General features: G+C 40.4%; 1 protein-coding gene across 2 annotated transcripts in view; it reads left to right on the top strand.

Annotated features, from left to right (window-relative positions):
• pkn1a (protein kinase N1a) overlaps nucleotides 1–20315 on the top strand; it is a 53053-nt gene that overhangs the window by 29990 nt on the left and 2748 nt on the right. For both annotated transcript variants that reach the window (XM_078279936.1, XM_078279930.1), the window contains exons 2-21: nucleotides 97–291; nucleotides 2931–3036; nucleotides 3553–3701; nucleotides 4257–4377; nucleotides 8823–8968; nucleotides 9796–10009; nucleotides 10977–11171; nucleotides 11831–11940; nucleotides 12044–12187; nucleotides 12607–12682; nucleotides 14884–15019; nucleotides 15306–15390; nucleotides 16711–16790; nucleotides 17134–17209; nucleotides 17855–17946; nucleotides 18334–18510; nucleotides 19078–19140; nucleotides 19282–19358; nucleotides 19456–19598; nucleotides 20023–20130. In XM_078279936.1, the coding sequence (XP_078136062.1) occupies nucleotides 97–291; nucleotides 2931–3036; nucleotides 3553–3701; nucleotides 4257–4377; nucleotides 8823–8968; nucleotides 9796–10009; nucleotides 10977–11171; nucleotides 11831–11940; nucleotides 12044–12187; nucleotides 12607–12682; nucleotides 14884–15019; nucleotides 15306–15390; nucleotides 16711–16790; nucleotides 17134–17209; nucleotides 17855–17946; nucleotides 18334–18510; nucleotides 19078–19140; nucleotides 19282–19358; nucleotides 19456–19598; nucleotides 20023–20130 (2493 nt within the window). The remainder of the gene's footprint in view (nucleotides 1–96; nucleotides 292–2930; nucleotides 3037–3552; nucleotides 3702–4256; nucleotides 4378–8822; nucleotides 8969–9795; nucleotides 10010–10976; nucleotides 11172–11830; nucleotides 11941–12043; nucleotides 12188–12606; nucleotides 12683–14883; nucleotides 15020–15305; nucleotides 15391–16710; nucleotides 16791–17133; nucleotides 17210–17854; nucleotides 17947–18333; nucleotides 18511–19077; nucleotides 19141–19281; nucleotides 19359–19455; nucleotides 19599–20022; nucleotides 20131–20315) is intronic.

Genomic DNA, 20315 nt, shown 5'->3' with positions numbered 1-20315 from the left:
ATTGTATTGTCATGACAAATACTTTTTATTTTGTTCATAACCACATTGCCTTATTTCTTTATCCTTTTTCCTTTCCCTCTCCATTCACCCGTCCAGAGTGACCCAGATGGGCTGTCTGTTCTGGAGCAGCTCGGCCTGGACCAGAATTCGGATTTCTCCGATTCCAGTGTGCAGCAGCTACTAGACGAGCAGCGCGAAAGGATCCGTAGAGAGATTCGTAAGGAGCTGAAAATCAAGGAGGGAGCTGAGAACTTACGGAGGGCAACGACAGACAAGAGGAACGTACAACAGGTTAGCCAGTTGCCTTCAGATCCTCTCAAAGCCTTTACCCACCAGGACCTGTAAGAGTCCAGAAGTTTCCAAAAAAAGTTTTTTTTGCTGGTCATACCAGTCAAATGTGAATGATCTGACAGAGCAAAGCGAAAGTCAAGGATTTGGTCAAAGGACACTTTACAAGGATACTTAATTAGTGCTGTCAGTTAAATGCGTTATTAACGGCGTTAACACAAACCCATTTTAACGGCGTCAATTATTTATCGCGAGATTAACCTTCTTTTTGGCCAAGCAAACTTTGTAGTTTTTTTCACATGCTGTTGCAGCAACTAGTAACGTTAGAAAAACTACAACACCACACCGGATCTAGTTAGACCGGAAACAAAACAGGCACGCCGCACACACTTGTTTGGGCTTGCGAGCCGGCCAAAGAGTAGTAGGCTACCGTTACGTTTTGAGTGGATGGCGAGTGCGAGACGCCGAAATGGATGCCAGTAAGATTCTGAATGGAAAGTTTACTTTTAAAAAGTTGCCAAATGGTTCCATTGACAAGACCAAAATGATCTGTGTGTTTTTGTCGTTGTGAACTGAGCTATCATCGCAGCACGTCCAGTCTGAAATACCACTTGATGGCCAAGCACACAGCTGATCCAAATTCTCAGCACAAAGCAAGCCGATCCACTTTTCCAGGTTGATAAGAGCAATAAAATGAGAAAAAATAATTGGACAAAAAGAAATCTAGGGACATTTAGAATAGATAAAAATGTGTGATTAATTGCGAGTTAACTATGACATAATGCGATTAATCGCGATTAAATCTTTTAATTGTTTGACAGCACTATACTTTATATGAGAACGCATCTTCCATTGACAAAACATCAAAACACAGTAACAAGGCAGGAATAAAATGATGGTCACGGAAGCGCTCTGATTTTTAAGTTGGAAAGTGGTTAACAGTGGCTGGTGAATCAGTTCACAGGATGTGTTAGGTTGTTGTCCTGTTTGTCCTTACAGAAAGCTAAGACTCTCTCAAGGATCTGGCTCTTTTTTAAAGCCTCATGTGACCAATGTTATGATCTTTATTTACTCAGTAGTAAGCTCACTGAGCACATATTTTCACATCGTAAGGCAGAGCAGGAATGCCACACAGGCTCTCACATTTACTTCCCGGGGCTGCCCAGTATAGCTGCACCATCTCTGTCTGTTGCTAGAAGTGAGCGTGAATACTCAAGCAGTTGGAGAGTTAAATGCATTGCTCGCGAACAATTGTAAGTATTAATGGAGGGATGAGTCTTTTTAAAGCAAAAAATTATGATAGTGTCGTATGCACATTCAACCCCTGTTGAGTCAAGGAGTAGGGCAAAAAATGAAAATGATCTCCTCTGTGGCATCAATACCAAACTCTGTTAAAGCATCTTTCTCTGCTTTGGACAAGTAATAATACACTAGGGCTGCAACTAACAATTATATTTATAGTCGATTAATCCGTCGATTATTTTCTCGATTAATCGATTAGTTGTTTGATCTATAAAAATGTCAAAACATGGTGAAAAATGTGGATCAGTGTTTCCCAAAGCCTAAGACGACGTCCTCAAATGTCTTGTTTTGTCCAAAACTCAAAGATATTCAGTTTACTGTCACAGAGGAGAGAAGAAACTAGAAAATATTTACATTTAAGAAGCTGGAATCAGAGAAATCTTTTTTTTTTTTTTTTTTAATAAAACAAATGACTCAAACTGATTAATCGATTATCAAAATAGTTGCCGATTAATTTAATAGTTGACAACTAATCGATTCATGGATTAATCGTTGCACCTCTATAATACACCTTATATTCTTTTGTAGGCTTTAATAGTTGTTGTTTTTTTATATCATTTTTAACCTAACAGTATGTATCCAAGGATTCATTTCTATTTTTGGTGGGACAAAAGTTGATGAAAAGTTGAAGGAGCATGAATGAGACATTTACCTTCCTACTCACTTTTTTCCCTCATTGTGGGTGATCTAACTGGTAAAATTAACACAGCTGCACCCTTTTAAAATATATGCAAGTTACTTACCTGATGTTGTTGCTAAGAAGTATATTCTGAACACTGCTGGCAATCTGGAATTGTAACTTAAAGATTGAAGAAACAGTTCACTGAATAAGAATGGGGGGGGAAAAAAGATGCCTTTAGTCGGACAGTTTCAGGCATATGTTTGCATAAAGCGTTTTAAAGAGGATTTTTCAAAGGTAAGGCACAATAGTTCACTCAGAAGTAATTACACCTGTTTGGTAAGAGTAAGTGAACACCTTTTAAGCAAATAGTTTCTGTCACTAATCAACAGATAACAAGGGTTCAATTGGTTTTATTTAGTTTGACAGGTATATGTTGCCTGCTTAAGGCATTATGCCTGCATCAAGTGCATTGAACACGATTAAGACAAAAAGTCAACATCAAAATAGGAAACATTATAGCAACACCTTAATAATTAAGCAGATTTATTGGTATATAAAGTACAATATTGAAGTACAAATGTCTTGTAGAACTTGTTCAAAGTTGAAAGTCTGCTCTCTAGCCTCTCATATTCTTGTGCGTATTGATGATGTCTATGTCCATTGTCCAAAGTTCCGTAACCAGAAATAATGTTTGTATTGTATTCGCTCATGCCTACAGGTGGACAGCCAGTTGCGTTCTTCTAACCGCAAGCTGGACAACCTACATGCTCAGCTGCAACAACTAGATGCTCACATTGTTGTGAAGGGAGGAGATGAAAATAAAGGTATGTATGTAAAAAAAACTGACAGCCCTTTTGTCAAATACACCTGCTCATTTGGTTCCTTCTATAACCAAAAAAGTTTCAGATTATTGAGCAGAACTGATTTTTTTTTTTTTCTTTCTTTTTTTATATTTCTTTTGGGGCATTTATGCCTTCTATTTTGACAGGACAGCTGAAGATATGAAAGGGGAGAGAGAGGGAAAAGACATGCAGCAAAGGGCCACAGGTCGAACCCGCAGCCGCTGCGTCAAGGAGTAAACCTCTATATATGGGCGCGCGCTTTACCAACTGAGCTACCCGGGCGCCCGCAGTTTATTTTGTTTTTAATTAAATCCACTAGATACCATTATTTTATCAATATTTCATGTGTGTCCATGGCAACAAGACTAATAGTCAAGAGACATGTTATTTGACATTACATGAAATTCCCCCAAGAGTATTTTCACTTTAGAACGCACCGTGTGAACCCTCATCTTGTTTCTTTTTATATCATCGCCAACCTCTTCCTTCTCTCCACAGATGAGTGTCCTCAGTCTCCAGGGGCTGAGAGTCGTACGTCAGCCCACAAGGATCGCATTGCTGCCCTGGAGAGACAGCTCAACATCGAGCTCAAAGTCAAACAGGGAGTTGAAAACATGATCCCCATCTACGCTAATGGATCCACCAAGGTACAGGACTTTGGCTTAATCCATACATACACATTCACACACCTGAACACAGCTCAACAGAACAGTGTATACAGGGCATATACCATTGACAACACACAAGGGTGCAGAAGTGTATTAATACAGACACACATTAATATAAAGAGCATTTTGTAGGGTATAGTACACATTATACCGTTCCTCCAACTGGCTGATGAGGGGGTGGGTGGGTGGGTGTGGTGGGTGTGTGTGCATCTTCATGATCCACAACCTTGCAATCTGCTGACTCAGATAATGATCTCTAAATTCGTAGGACCTGTAACACACAATATCCCTTCCCTTATGCACACACCTCATCCCCTCTTTTATTCAGCATCTGTTTGACCTCGCTTTCAAACCTGCACTTTCCTTTCTATTTCACTACTTTAAGATACAAATCTATTGCATCAACAGCAACATTCATTCAACAGAAAGAGAAAAAAGAGATTAAGGATGCCTCACTATTGCTCAAAGATTTCTATTTACCTTCATGCTCCCTATCATATGATTTTCTCCCTGTCTTGACTCTGTTCCAATCAGGATAAGAAGATGCTTCAGACGGCCCAGCAGATGCAGCAGGATAGTAAGACCAAAATTGACATCATCCGCATGCAAATCCGCAAGGCTGTGCAGGCCACCGAGCACAATGATGACACACAGGGTAAGTTTGATTAGCTGGCTAAATTACTGTATACAAAGTATGGCTGACATAGTTTAAAATGCAGTACCAGTAATGCAAAACACACTTTTGGCACCCTCCAAGTTCCAATAAATCAATAAGGGTTACTCACCTTGGCTTGGACATTTTGGAGATTTAAATGAGTTTAACTGTTCATTTCAGATGCTGTCTATGATTGCTCTGTGTTGTATTCTCAAGTATAACTTTCTGGTTTATGACAATGGTCAGGTGGCACTGACATGATGCTTTTTATCTCTCTATCTTCATGTTTTAATTTTCTCTGCATGCAGCATGTCATACACTCTGTGCTGAGCAGCAGCTCCACACAGCAGACACACATTAGCATAAACAGATCAATAAAGAGCCGGCTCAGTGTTTTCACTCCGCCTTAGTATTGTGGGGAAGAAAATGTAGAGGATAGTAAGGATTGAAACACAGTGTGGACTGTGTAGTGCAAGTGTGTGTGTGGGATGGGCAAATATTGTGAGCGTGTGATACAAAGCCTGTGAAATGGCCCACCTGGCTCATTACCACAATCAATCAAATTCACACACAGATGCACTCAACAACAACAAAATCCAACCCTCCAACAAAAGGACCGGTAGATAAAAAGTCTCTTTCACACACAAATGCTCGCTCACTTAGGACTGCTATGGCTCAGGTGGTAGAGCGCCTACCAATCGGAAGGTTGGTGGTTCGATCCCAGGCCCTCCAGTAGGTGAAGTGTCCTGCACCATCGGAGTGTGAATGTGTGTGAATGTTTATCTGATGAGCAGGTGGCACCTTGTATGGGAGCCCCGGCCACCAGTGTATGAATGTGTGTATGTACGAATGGTGAATGGTGCCTACTGTGTAAAAGCGCTTTGAGTAGTCGTTAAGACTAGAAAAGCGCCATATAACTACAGTACAGTATTTTGTTGCTGTGTGTAGAGGCAGAGCACAAACATTGTCTGAGCAGATGATTGCATGTGTTAAATGTGCATAAGTGTGGTTGTGCACTTCAAGGTCCAATCAAACAAACAAATGTGATCTCCCATTCACTTTCTCTTCTTTCTGACACAAGGCAAGGCAGCTTTATTTGTATAGCACATTTCAGCAACAGGGCAATTCAAAGTGCTTTACATGACAACAGATTAAAAAATTAAAAACCGATTTACATGAAAACAGATTAAAAAATTAAAAACAGAAAAAATACGAGAAAAAAAGTTACAGTGCAGTATAAGAAATTAAACATTGAAGAGCAGTTAAAACAGTTAAATATATAAAAGCAGATAAAATAACTTTCCAGGACTCAGTGATCCATTTTTTGGAAAGCCAAAGCTTTTTGACCAATATGACAGATATCTCAAGTAGTCTGGTCCATACTTTCTAACCATCTCACCCACTATGGGTCCAGATGCGTTGCACGGCTTTGAGGTTTCATTCCCCATATTTACAGAAGCTTTTCTTGAGTATACTCTTATCATTTTCGATGTGGTCGTCACCGCAAAGCTTAGTTCTTTTTCGACAAACCTTGTAAAACCCGGTACAGCCCTTCAGACAAAACTCTTTTAATAGCCAAGAACGTGTTCTTTAACTATTTTATTTTTTCTGCAGTCTGTCTCTAAATAGTCAAGAACTCGCTCAGAGTGTTGATAGACTTTTTTTTTTTTTTTTTCTTCTTTTTAGGCCTTCTGCCTAAATTAGTTAGTTACTTCGACCATTGTGACCAGCCCAACGTCTGTCTCTTCTGTCAACTATTGTCATGCCTGCATCAGAGAAATAATCAGAGATATGTCCGTTTCTGCAAAAGAATGTCACCGGAATAATCATAAATTCAATTCTATTATTTGTTTTAGGAATTTCTCTGTATATGCTTATATAGATTGTTATACAGTGTCAACAATGCAGCTTCAGTATAAGAAATGAACAGTTATTTAAAGAAAGGCAACATCAAAAAGATAGGTCTTCAGCCTTGATTTAAAAGAACTGAGTTGCAGCAGACCTGACACACTCACTCACATTATCTTGTGGCAGAGTGATCTACGTCGTTTCAGGGCAGGTGGATGAGTTTCTGTGTGGCAGTGAGTGCTGTGGACCATTATGGCACCTTTGCTGGGGAAATGGGCCAATTGATCATGAGAGAGGGAGAGGGAGAGAGCAATGAGAGGGGGTAGAAGTAAAATACACATTTTAAGGATGGTGTATTCCCTTTGGAGCTATATATTGGTTTCGGCTCATGTCAGACTGCAGCAGCCAATGGCTATTTGGGAAGTGGGCTTTTAAGGCAAAGAAGATAATGGCCATTTGGAAGGATTATTTAAGGGCCATACTTTATCCCTCTGTGTCCTCTATGTGGAAAACCTACTGGATTTAAATGATTTGAAGGTCCCTTCACGTAATAACAATATTATTATAGATGTTAATGACCAGACTGGGCAGCTATGATTTTGTACGCAAAGGGGAACTCCACTGATTTTACACATCAAAGTTTGTTTAGAGGTCGTGCAGAGTACTGCTGAAAATGTGGAAAAAGTCATGTGAATCTGATAAATTGCTTCAAGTGAGCGTCGGTTGGGGCTAAAGTCTACACGTTTTGAAAAAGAAAAGAATTTGGGGGTGTGCTTGAGGCTACCGGCATTAGCTGCTACTAGCATGACGTGGGTAATGTAGGTGCCAGGTTTTGACAAAGAAAGAAGAATGCGTGGAATAAAAAAGACGATCTCTGGTTCTGCTGCATCGTTTTTGATTCCTGATGTTATTTAGTGTTTTAGGCAGTGCAATGCTAAATCTGTGGAGTTCTGGTTTAATAAAGAATAAAGTTCTCCAAAACCTCTATTATGTACAAATACTGTATATATAGAGTATATGCCTTTCTACACTTTTTCTGTAGGTATTTTGTTTTTTTATTGCCTGTAATATAACTATTAACATACTGTAGTCTCTGGATCTCTCTCTCTCGCTCTCTCTCGCTCGCTCGCTCTCCCTCTCTTTCTTTACCACACACACACACAGGTTGTGTGTATAGTGTACACAGACAGACAGTCTCCAGGCACCACACCCGGTAAAGGGGTCATCTAGCAGGGTCTGAGCTCCAGGCAGAACACCTTATTAGGAGATAAAAACATCCACATCCATCTCCACCCCTACCTCCCCCTTTTCCTTTCTTTCGCCTCCTGTCTTGTGCAGTGCTTTGAACAACTCATAAGTCATAAAAATCCCCCCAAAAAATTGAATCACTCCTCTGTGTCCTTTTGTCCTTCCTCTTTACTAACCTGGTATTTGAAAGTCAAATGCATCCTTTTTGAATATGATTTATCCTGTTGTCCTTTTCCTTATATCATGCCTCCTCTCCCCCATATCTGTGTTTGTTGCCCACTGTGAGAGGCCGCTACTGTGCCATTAAGCTAACCACTCGGCTGTAATTGAGCTTCACGGGTGTTACTCTGAGGCTGACCCCATTTTTTCTGAGTGAGGGAGCTTGAGTATGTTTTTTCCTTTTGACTGATAGCATTGCACCTCATTTTCTGCTTTGATCTAGCTACCGTTACCAGCCCTATCCATTTAAGGAGTGAAATAACAGATTGTCAGTATTTTATCAGTGGTGTTGGTTGTATTTTGAGGTGGCTGTTAGTCTACAGTGGTGAGTGACTGGAAATATGAAAGTGTTAAAAGGTATTCATATAATTTCTGCACTGACCTTTCATATCTAATGTCTCTCCTCCTAAAGCACGTAAGCAGGTCTTTGTCACATCATGATCAGATAAGTGGAATTTTCCACACCTTATTCGTGTTATAATATTATTATTATTATTATTATATCATACATTTTCCATTCAAAACCTCTATCTAATTAGGGGTAGCTGTAACCCGTGGCAACAACGGGAAATATTAAAATGATATTTCATACCGGACAACAATCTGTTGTTATTATTACCATAAAATCATATGAAATCGTATTTTTTATTTGAGATATCGCTAATTTGTTTTTCTCTGTGGCTTAACAAACTCATTACTTAATGGCAATATGATTTTATTTAAATCTCAACATCAAATCTCACAAAAACATTAAACATTCAAGATAAAATGGACTTCTAAATATGGGATTGAGAAAGCTATTTGGAAACAGAGGTTGGAACTGAAGTTAATGTTGTTTACTAGGGAGCACTCAGAGGCTGCTCACCTCCCTCTGGGCGCTGCTAATGTTTTCTTTGTCTGACTCTTGTGTAATGCATGACATGCATTAAGGCATTAACCTAACTTAGTATGCCCAAGGGAGTTCCTTAGATCACACCACTGCCAAAACAAGTCTGAAGTCTTAACGTGCACCTGCCAAGATCGAACTATAACTGAATGAAAGTTGCTATGATATTACAGCCTCCGTTGCATTGTGTAAAATCCTCTACTCTGATGCACAGTAATGTGATTTGTCTCTACTAACATTGCAGGTAACCAGGACCTCTGTGGGATGGAGCTCCGTATTGAAGAGCTGAGGCATCACTACAGGGTGGAGCATGCTGTTGCTGAGGGGGCCAAAAATGTGCTCAGGCTCCTGGGGGCCAACAAGGTCCAGGACAAGAAAGCCCTGTCTGAGGTAGGACTGGACACACACACACACACACACACACACACACACACACACACACACACACACACACACATCCTGCAACCACAAACCCTTCCTCAAACAAAAAACTTTAATGCAAAGCTGCGAAAAACTTCTTTCATTCTATCTCTACCTCTAGACTAACCCATTTTAACTCCTATGTTCTGTTCTTTTCTCCACCCTGTACACCATCATACTTTTATGTTCAACATAAATTATTATTATTATGTTTAATGTTTTTTTTTTTATTTATTTTTTTTAATGTTTTTACACCATCATTGCATTATAAGGTGTCTGAATGTGAAAAGCTTTCTCTTTATGGATCCAACAATAGAGAGAAGATACCAGAGGCGATGTAGCACTATAAAGTAATTTCCTCTCAAGTCTGATATTTCACAGAGCAGCTTCAATTACTGTACGCTCTCTTTTCAAAATAACATTTGAGACACATCTTCACAACAGCAGCTGCAAAATCGTATATGGCCTAACAACTCCAAATAACCATACATTATATAGCATGTGTCTGTGCTGGTGTTCGAAGGGTTTTTGAACCCCCTTAACCACACACACCCCATTTTTACAGTCATGAAGCATGGTGTTACAAGAAAATGTCAAAAACTATTTCAAATGCAAAGGCTAAAAAGCAAATATCAAAGTCGTAGTGTATTTTTGTGCAGTATATTGTGGTATAGAGCCTCTTTACTGGACATTATTACACCAATATTTGTTATTGTGAAAATGAGGCAATAGTTTACTTAATGTCACCCAGTGGATGTAAATGTGAATTAAAGCTGCTCTGTGTTGATGCTCTGTAGGCGCAGTCTCGTCTGAGCGAAGCTTCTCAGCGGTTAGACCTGCTGAGGGACTCTCTGGACCAGCGTCTGGCAGAGCTGCCTGAGGACCATCCCAAGGCCAGTGTCATCAAAGAGGAGCTAGTCCTGGCCTCCTCCCCTGTCTTCAGCTCTCGCCATGGCGCCCCCTATCACCACAACCAGTACAGCACCCTCAGCAAGCCCTCTCCTCTCACTGGTACGTAATGCAACAAACAAAGCTACACAGGACAAAGTCAAGCAAGCTCGCACCACGAGAAGTCAGCATCGATACACACACCACCAAATGCATATTTATGACAAGATGTAAAGCACTGTGTAGATGAGCATAAGAGCCTACGGTAAAAGACATTGGTGTTGACATACAACACGCTGCCACTGTGGAAACTACAAAGAAGTGTCATTGAAGACCCTAGTTTGTGTCTTTGGGGTGCCATCTTATTAATTGAGTTAGGATGGTGAGGTTTTCTCTCCTGCTATTTTAAATGAAGACATTCACGGAGACTTTTGACAAATGGTTAATTTTTCTTTGTTTCAAAATGATGTCTTGCTGTGTTTAAATTCTGGTTATAATATGGATAATACTACACACACTAGTTTGTTTACACTGTGATTTTGTATACACTCTGACTGGCTTTTGTTCCAAAGACATGCATTTGGTATTGACAACACTATTAAGTAAATTGCAGTGACAAAACACCGCAGTAGTAAGCACGGATTATTTTAGTCTTTTCATACACACAACAGTAGAAGAAGAGTTATTGTGCATCAGGCATTTAATTGCCTTTACAGAGGGAAATATATTCATGTGGCAAAAAGAAGACATACGAATAAGGAAATTAAAAGACATTTTTATTCTAGTGTGAGTGAATATGATTCAAATGGTGGCCATTAAGTATATATAGTGTAAGAATATAATGTGTGTTCTGTTCTATTATCCCATATGATCATGTGTGATGGTTTTGTTATGGCTGTTTATTGATTTTCAGGCCAACGATGCTGATTTCTGTTTATGTCCAACCAATAATGGCTATTTGTAGGAAGAAGGTGTTAGGCTTTTCCAGGTGCAAGTGATCTTTGTAAATCTGCATATCTATGTTTGTCTTCACAGAGATTAGTTTTGAATTTACACAGATTTGTTCATGTGACCTCCCCTCTGTCTTCAGGTACCTTACAGGTGCAGGTGCTGGGCTGTGGGGGGTTGTTGGAGGTGGTCCCAGGTCGCAATAAAGGGACAGCTGTCATGTTGCCCTGCTACAGTCCTGGAGACACCAGGTCCTTCATGAGAGGCAGCAAGGGACTCTATGGACGGAGCGGCTCAGTCAGCGGGAAGACGCCCAGCAAGACAGATGAGCTCTCCTGTAAGTGTGTGTCTGTGTGTGTCGTGTTTGGTTTAATTTTTTAGGAACATTCCATGCTAATGAATACTCCCTAATATACAATTTAGTTCAAATGGTTTAAAAATGAACACGCTCTTTTGATTTTGGATTTTTTTCATCACAAACGGTGTAACACATACTGTCACTTTCAGCGCAAAATAGCTAAGTAGCAAATCTACAGTATATTAAGACTTACCGTCACTTTAGGTTGATTAGGTACTGTGGGTCAGTGCTCACACATAATGGCACAGTCAGCAACATCAGCAAATTTAGCTGAATTGCCTCAGTACCCTGAGCAAACAATTCACAAACAGCTTTTTTAGGTATTTCCCTTTCTGCAGTGTCTCCAAGGAAATTAATGACAATCATTAATCAATACTTAAATTGTATTATTGTAAATGGTATTATTGGAACGTGAGCATGCAGTAGCTTTTATTTTCATAGTGGTCAGAGCTAAAGTGCCACGTTCTGTATAGGAATGTCACCTATGGAGGAAATCAAGTGTGTGTGTGTGTGTGTGTGTGTGTGTGTGTGTGTGTGTGTGTGTGTGTGTGTGTGTGTGTGTGTGTGTGTGTGTGTGTGTGTGTGTGTGTGTGTGTGTGTGTGTGTGTGTGTGTGTGTGTGTGTGTGTGTGTGTGTAGCTGAGGTGAGTGCCGTGCTAAAGCTGGACAACAGTGTGGTGGGCCAGACCCCTTGGAGGACTGTGGGAGAACAGGCTTGGGACCAGACCTTCACTGTGGAGTTGGAAAGGGTCAGTACGTGTACACACACACATTAACACATCAAGTTTGTTTAATTATCCTTTTAGTAGTTGCAGTAGTTACTACTGTTGGGTGACTGTGTGTGTGTTTTAGTCGAGGGAGATGGAGATTGCAGTCTACTGGAAGGACTATCGCTCGTTGTGTGCTTTGAAGTACCTGAAGCTGGAGGAGTTCCTGGACAACCAGAAACACAGAATTCAGCTGGAGCTTGAGCCTCAGGGCCTGCTGCTGGCCGAGGTACACGCACATACACACACATGCACACAAACACAAACCTTGACATAAACTGACACACTACATCAAAAAATGGGAAAAGGGACAGCCACACAAAGGTGGACACAGATGCAGAGCCTTGCATGCATGACACCTGTCTATGGAAGTGCTATAAATACACACAGATATTCAAATGTGCCCCTGTACACCTGCCCACACACAGACGCACAAGCTGTCACACACACATGTGCCTGTGCTGAACAACACTGCTTTGATATGTCATACTTAAAAGGTTCAATCATCTGAGTGTGATGTCTGAAAACAAAGTGTGTGTGTGTGTGTGTGTGTGTGTGTGTGTGTGTGTGTGTGTGTGTGTGTGTGTGTGTGTGTGTGTGTGTGTGTGTGTGTGTGTGTGTGTGTGTGTGTGTGTGTGTGTGTTCCAGGTGACCTTCTTCAACCCGGTCATTGAGAGAGTTCCTCGCCTCCAGAGGCAGAAGAAGGTCTTCTCTAAGCAGCAAGGTGAGGAAGAGACGGAGAGGAAAATAAATTAAATAAAGGAAAAATATTCTGATCTTGGGAATAATTACAGTGTCAGTACAGTTTACATAGATGACCTTTTGAAATTAACAAACATCAGTTGTGCTGAAACTGGCTTTCTCTTAAAGGTGCTGTAAGTAGGATTGTGAAGATCCAGGACTTAGCCAAAAAATTTGAACATCGACAACATCTCAGTCTCTCCGCCCTTTCCACTAAAGCCCAAAACGGTCTCCTAAGCCCTCCCTTCCCCCCACAAGGGGGAATGAATGCGTGTGCATGAGCAGTGATTGACACGCAGTTAGACACCGCCCCTGGCCCTGATTGGTGCATCTGAACAGGGAGCGGTCGCGCTAAAGGCTGTAGGTGGTGCTAGAGGAGCCAGATTTCTTTTCGAACATAGGGTCAGTTTCAGCAAATATGACAAAGTTAGTTTTATAAGTCTTACCTACTGCACTTTTTAATGTCAAAACATAACCAGGACGGGAAGAAACACTACTGCTATTCAGTACACTATTTTCATTTAGACAACACCACCATCTAGTGGTGAGTAAATCATCTTGTTGCTTCATGATGATGACAACAACTGACCAAAAACAAAGATAGGAAATACTTAATTTAAACAAAATGTAACAGAGATATTAAAATCTAGCAGAAAATCCACATAATAAACAATTGAGCCAAAACTTGGAAAGGTCTTTGATTACTAATGAGAAAGCCTAGTCCCTCTCTTTCCAGTTAGCAAGGAGGTTTTGGAATATCATTTGAAATGTATATTCATTTATGTGTTCATTTATTATTACATCCCTACACTCACCCCTTTAAGATTTCTACTGTCTAAAAAAAACAAAGAATACACCCTGAAGATACAAAAATCTGAATTATTTTTTTCATTTATGCCAAGTAGGTTTTCACATACAAGGAATTAAAGCATACTCAAATAATTAAAGTAAAAGCCAATTACTGCAAAAGACAAAAACATTAATATAATATAGAAAAATGTTTAAAAAAACAAATAAAAATATGTACAATATAACTGTTTTGTGCAGGGATATGCAAAATATTGACCAGGGAATGTGCAAAAGTTCACAGTATGACGTTTAGAGAATACGTGCAATGTACAAACATAATAGTCCAAAAGATGTGCGTTAATGAAACGCATAGAGACCGATGTGAAGGCTTCACGTTACAATTTTAGGTTAAAGAAAGAGTGCCTAATTAGTCAGGAAAAATAGAAATTAAATTCAAATTTGATCAGAGCTAATACAGAAAAGCAAATATCTACAAACAGATTTTTTTTGTGTGTGATTAACAAGTTTTTTTTATTTTTTAACATACAACTCGCAACATGAACACACATCCACCCACCCTACCCTTCGTCATCTCCACCCACCCAGACAGAAATCAAGAAAAGATGACACAGTAACTATAATATTTAAGACATTCAACAAAATAGTAACAAAATAGACAATTAACCAAATACACATGTATAAAAGACAACACCATAAGCCCACCGTACACGTCTCTCCCCAGCACAAAGCTTCTTAAGAGCCCTCCAGAAAGCTCCGGTACTTTCCCCATTTTCAAGTATAGACATCCAACCTGGCAAACAGTTTATGACATTTTTTTCAAACAACGCCATCCGAGCTGGACCTAGCTTCTTATGTGCTTATCCATCCCGCTTAGGATTGATCCATCTCCCAGAATAAATAATATTGGTCTGAATGGAACCTGGGTCCCTACAATCTGACATAGGTTATCATGTATCCCGGTCCAAAATTCCTGGACCTTATCACAGGACCATAGGACATGAAGTAATTGGCCGTCCTCCGTCTTACATTTCCAACAATTTGGTGTGTCTTTCAGACCAATTCTAAACAATCTGGAGGGAGTCCAATAGAAGTGATACATAATCTTGAACTGAATGAGGCGCACCCTTGCGTAACATGGTTTTAATATTACCAAAGATTCTGTCCCACTCCTCATCATCCTGTGTAATACTCCAATCCCTTTCCCATGTCTTTTTGAGGGCTGTGCAGGCCCCATCCCCCAGGTTCTGCATAAGCATAGAAGAATACCCAGAAGCCTCATGACCTTCACAAAAAAGAAATTCAAAAATCTTGATGAGCTGCTCTGCGAGACATACATCATTGACTCTAGATGTGTGTATGTACGTGTGTTTCCAGGCAAGGCATTCCTTCGGGCTCGTCAGATGAATGTGGATATTGGGACCTGGGTGAGGCTGCTTCGAAACGCCATTCCTACTGTCAACAACTCAGGAACCTACAGTCCCAGTGCACACAGCCTGACACTCAACTCTGGGTGAGAAACGCAAACAATGCATAAGCCACACAGATGCATGCACGCCACTTCATTGTACTAGACACGCAGCGTCTACGTGTGATGTTTGATGGCCATCAATCAGACTTTACTATCAAATGCAGCAGCATTCCTTGAACCTTTTTCCTTGTGTTTCCTGGCAAAGTATAAAGCATGTGATGCTTTCTCTGCCCCCCCGTCTAACAACCCTTTTGTGTTTGTCTCTGTCCATTTGTCTGTCTGCATCGCTGTGTTGGTCTGTTTGTTTGTGTCTGTGTACATTTTTCAGGGAGGTGTCTGTGGAGAAGTTGAGTCTGGACAGCGACTCTCCGATAAGAGGCGATTACAAGAGAGACATGGACGCACATACCCCGGTGAGACAGACCGAGAGAGAAGAAGCCCGGGAAATGGGGGAGGTGTGTGTGTGGGTCTACTGTAGTAAATCCACTCTGTTTGCTGTGGGATGAAGGGAATCTCTCTATTTAACATGGAATTAATGGCCCATACACACACAAGTAAGACTAAAGTAACTGTTCTGCATTAAGCACTAAGAGGTAACACTTTAGTTGAAGTTTTCTACATAAGAGTGACATGACACTGTCATGAACACAGTCATGAACCCTAACCGTAACTTGTCATGACAAAACCAAATGACACTTACTAAAAAAGCGTTATGTCATAAACGTTTATGACTTGTTTATAATGTTTTATGACACGTTCATGACAGTGTCATGTCACTCTTATGTAGAAAACTTCAAGTAAAGTGTAACCCACTAGGATATGGGATACATCAACACATCAATATCTAACATTTTGCCACTTTGATAAGTGAATAATGTCATAATACATAACCCGGGTCAGGACAATTACAATTTAGGTCAGGTTTGGACTTGTTTGAAGCTAACAAGAGTGAACAAAACCTTTCATTTTTGACCTAAAGTCACATTGCTGAAATGTCTTTGAAGAAATCATTAGATGTGCTTGAAAACAGCTGTGTCATATCAGAGTTATTGTAATGACCCGTTTTCAACTTGTAAATTGTGTTCATGTCAGCATCGGTGTAGGGATTACGACTGTGAATTTTTTTGAAAGCTCTGATAAATGAATAATATATAAGGGCCTAAAATCATAACAAATATGGACGCCTCATCTCAGCCGAAGTAGTTTTTTCATCTCCCACCCGAGCTTCGTAGGACCACAGTGAATCCAGAAAGCTCATACTGAAAAGGGGCCCTCAATCATTATGCAGTCAAGTTAATATGATCACGACATATAGAAGGCAGGTGATTTTAGTGATTTGAATGGCTGCCTGTGGAGATTATGTTTAAGAAATATAAAATAGACATGGAGGGTAAGAAAACGTGGGTTGCATAGCGACATCTCTCAGAGGCAATGTGGATTGTTACGCTTGATCAATTGAAAACATTTTCGTTCTGTGAGACAAAGAAGAGACAGAAGTCAAACATGACACAAAAACACAGCCATGTAGAGTCCCCTTCAGGCATGCACTTGGTCACTTTCTAAGAAAAATGAAGCAACAGAGCAGGAACAACAAGTGAATCCTGCCCACTGGAAGGCTGTATGCCACGTCCCTCATGAAACCATGTGTCCCTTGACTTTCAATATCTCTCTGTCTCTGTATGTCTCCCTCTGTCTCTTCCTTTGTGTCTCTTTCATGGCATGTCCCCCGACAGGACCGACTGCCAATCATCGAGCCCTTCTCCCCCCCAGACCTCACCCCTGAATGCCCTGTCCAAACCCCATCTGTCGGCAGGTATACACACATAAACACTGCATCCTTATGCATTCTTTCTTCTTTTTTTTTACCTTATCAATATTTCTTCAGTTTATATTCTTCTTTATATTCTATTCTTGTCTGTATACGTTTCCTAATTGGCCTTTTTTACTGAAGACATTTTGACATGAAAGCACAGCTGTGAATAATAAAAATGAATGATGGCTACCACTCTACCCACGCTCACAGTTCCCATGTCTGCCATGACAAATTATGCTGTCATGCAGTCTGAGCAGTTTATATGAATTTATTTAATATTTTATTTTTTGTATTTTGGTATCCACTATAAATGTTCCTGCTGACTGTGCATCGGTCTCTCCAGTAAGCAGAGGAAAGGTCCTCTGTCTCTCCAGGACTTCAGGCTGATTGCTGTGTTGGGCAGGGGACACTTTGGGAAGGTACAGTTTGATGAATGGCCTGTTTTGTTTTGTTAACTTGGAACTGTGGAAAAAAGGTTTATCAAACAGGTCAGTAATAACACAAAAAAACAGAAGAAGGGAGTTTATATTTAATGAGCTCAATATGTGCACAAATGTATGCACCAAATGGCACAAGAAACACGGAAATAATAAGGAAAAAACAAAGTGACGTGATAATTACATCACAACCCGAAAGCCATACATTCAAGACAACTTGTAAAAAGCCTATGCCAACAAGTGCCTGTGTTTGTGTATGTATTGAGTACATTTTTTTCACTTGCATTTAATGGCACCCTTCTTTTTTTTCTTTGTCAAATGTTTAACGTCACATGCAAAATGGCATGGCTGAAGGAAGTTACAAACCTAATCTGATTGATGATGTTCATTCAAGAAAAAACACTCGCTGAAAGTTTCAAGCAGCAGTAACGTAAACAGGAAGTGACTTCAACTTACAAGTTTATATCCTGTAAATCAGAACTTATTGTAATATCTTTATGGATTTAAGAGAGTTTTCATTTCTCTTTCTCATGAATATCAAGAAGCCATTAGTTCACTTTGTACAGGTGTTGTACTTTTGTTTGTTTTGGAACAAACTGAGTTGTTGCTGCATGTGTTTGTCTCCAGGTGTTGTTGTCAGAATACAAGAAGACGGGCACGATGTACGCCATCAAAGCCCTGAAGAAAGGAGATATTGTAGCTCGGGATGAAGTGGAGAGGTTTGCGTTGATGTGTATTACTCTCCATATTCCTGTGTTTGTGTGATCGGTTGCTGTTTAGTTTTTTTTTTAGCCTGGATCTTTGAGCTTCAATAATACATGTCTCTGTTTTATCTGTACGGCTGTGCCCTGAATCACCATGATTACATTTTATCTGTAGGATGAGTGTGGGTGTCTCATCAACCAAAATAAACTCTCTCTAATTATGTGTAAATGCCTCTCATTTTTCCTCCACATAATCCAAAATCATCCTCTGCATCCTGCCATCCTTCTCTGCTTTCCACCTCTTCCTCCACGTTTCTACATCCCGACACTTCCTGTTCGTCTCTCTCCCCTCCAACCTTGCTCTCCTCCTCCTCTCCACTTTTTCTCTCTTTACTCCTGCAGTCTAATGTGCGAAAAGCGCATCTTTGAGGTTGTGAACCTGTCACACCATCCGTTCCTCGTCAACCTGTTTGCCTGCTTCCAGACTCCAGAGCATGTGTGTTTTGTTATGGAGTACACAGCAGGAGGCGACCTGATGATGCACATCCACACAGACGTCTTCACAGAGCCACGAGCCGTGTATGTAACGTGTGTGTGTGTGTGTGTGTGTGTGTGTGTGTGTGTTTTGAGAAGAGAAAATGCTAAATGGCCCCAATAAGTCCTACTGTTATGGTCATTTTAATGGCAGTAGTTAAAGGAGCCACATTTTTTTCCAAGTCTGTCTTAAAACAATACTTATACATACCCTTATGTATATTGAAAGCACTGTTGCTGTAATTGTTCATCTTGTCCATACTGGCTGTAAAGAGATTATTTCTCATAGTACCCCACAGGTGTTCAGTTATTCTGTCCGTGAGTGCAGGACTTTAAGGAAATAAAGCCTGGAAACCCCTGGCCTTTAAACCAGTTTTTATCACATTTCCATGGTATCCAAAACATCTATCAGTTCATGCATTGTCAGTCAGTAAACATGACCAAAACCAAAAGCCTACAACTTTTACACTTGACAACTTTCACAGATATGTATTTACTATGTACAGTAGTAGTGGGTGGTGGTAGTGGTGTGTTCTCAGTTTTGTACTCATTATGAGCTTTACATTTATTTTATTGCAGGTTAGTAATAATGTTTTTTTGGTTTGACTTCAGGTTTTATGCAGCCTGCGTAGTTCTTGGACTTCAGTTTCTCCATGACCATAAGATTGTGTACAGGTGAGTTACTAGCTAGTTTCCTCACATGATAGTTGGGATGTAAAAAAACTAAAATATCTATCTGTCTGTCTACGCTCAGCTGTACTTGGTGAAATACTGTGAATATTCTCAGCGACTTCTTTTATCTTCCCTCTCTTCCAGAGACCTCAAGCTGGACAACCTGCTGCTAGACACCGATGGTTATGTGAAGATTGCTGACTTTGGACTGTGTAAAGAAGGTGGATTTCGATGTTTCTGACAGATGGGCTCTTTTTATTTTTACTTTCTAAAAGCTTTTAGTCACAAAGAGTTTCATCTTCCTGCCTCTGTCTGTAGGAATGGGCTTCGGGGACCGGACCAGCACATTCTGTGGGACTCCAGAGTTTTTGGCCCCAGAGGTCCTAACGGATACATCCTACACCAGGGCAGTGGACTGGTGGGGACTGGGTGTCCTCATCTATGAAATGTTGGTGGGAGAGGTGAGAAGAGGGGGGGTATCATGTAACTGCAGTGTCTCTCGTTCAGATCTGACCAGGGAGCCTTAGTTGTTGTCATCCCACCATCTCCATATGTTTCCTTTGCTTTGCACTGTCCCATAACATCATATATCATCGCCAACACTAGCCAAGAGTAAAAGTATATGATTTCATATTAATAAATGGATTTGAAAATGTGAACTTAAAATCTGTGAATTAGGCGTATTTCAAGTGGACTGAATTTCTTCAGTGTTCGATGCTTTATTTATATTCCTACTCACTGTTTACAAAGAGAACTGGATGTTTACATCCAGGGTTATGGTTCATTGTGATTAACGCCTTGTTTTGTGAATTTTAAATCTGTAAAATGGATTGTATGGAATAAAGTGGGCTTTTGTGCGTCCTCCTTTTGCGTGTGTGTTTGTAGTCTCCATTCCCAGGAGATGATGAAGAGGAGGTGTTTGACAGCATTGTGAATGATGAAGTCCGCTATCCACGCTTCCTGTCCACTGAGGCTATCGGCATCATGAGAAGGGTGAGAGTACACACACACATAAAGACACTCTTTCTCCTTCTCTTGCTGACTGTATGACCCATGAACAACATGTGACAAATGTTGCACATACACATGAAACACTTACTCTATGTGTGTGGGTGGGTGTGGGTGTGGGTGGGTGGGTGTGGGTGGGTGTGTGTGGGTGTGTGTGGGTGTGTGTGGGT

Source organism: Sander vitreus, chromosome 2, assembly GCF_031162955.1.
Source record: "Sander vitreus isolate 19-12246 chromosome 2, sanVit1, whole genome shotgun sequence".
NCBI classification, from domain to species: domain Eukaryota; kingdom Metazoa; phylum Chordata; class Actinopteri; order Perciformes; family Percidae; genus Sander; species Sander vitreus.
This window is presented reverse-complemented; position numbering and strand designations above follow the sequence as displayed.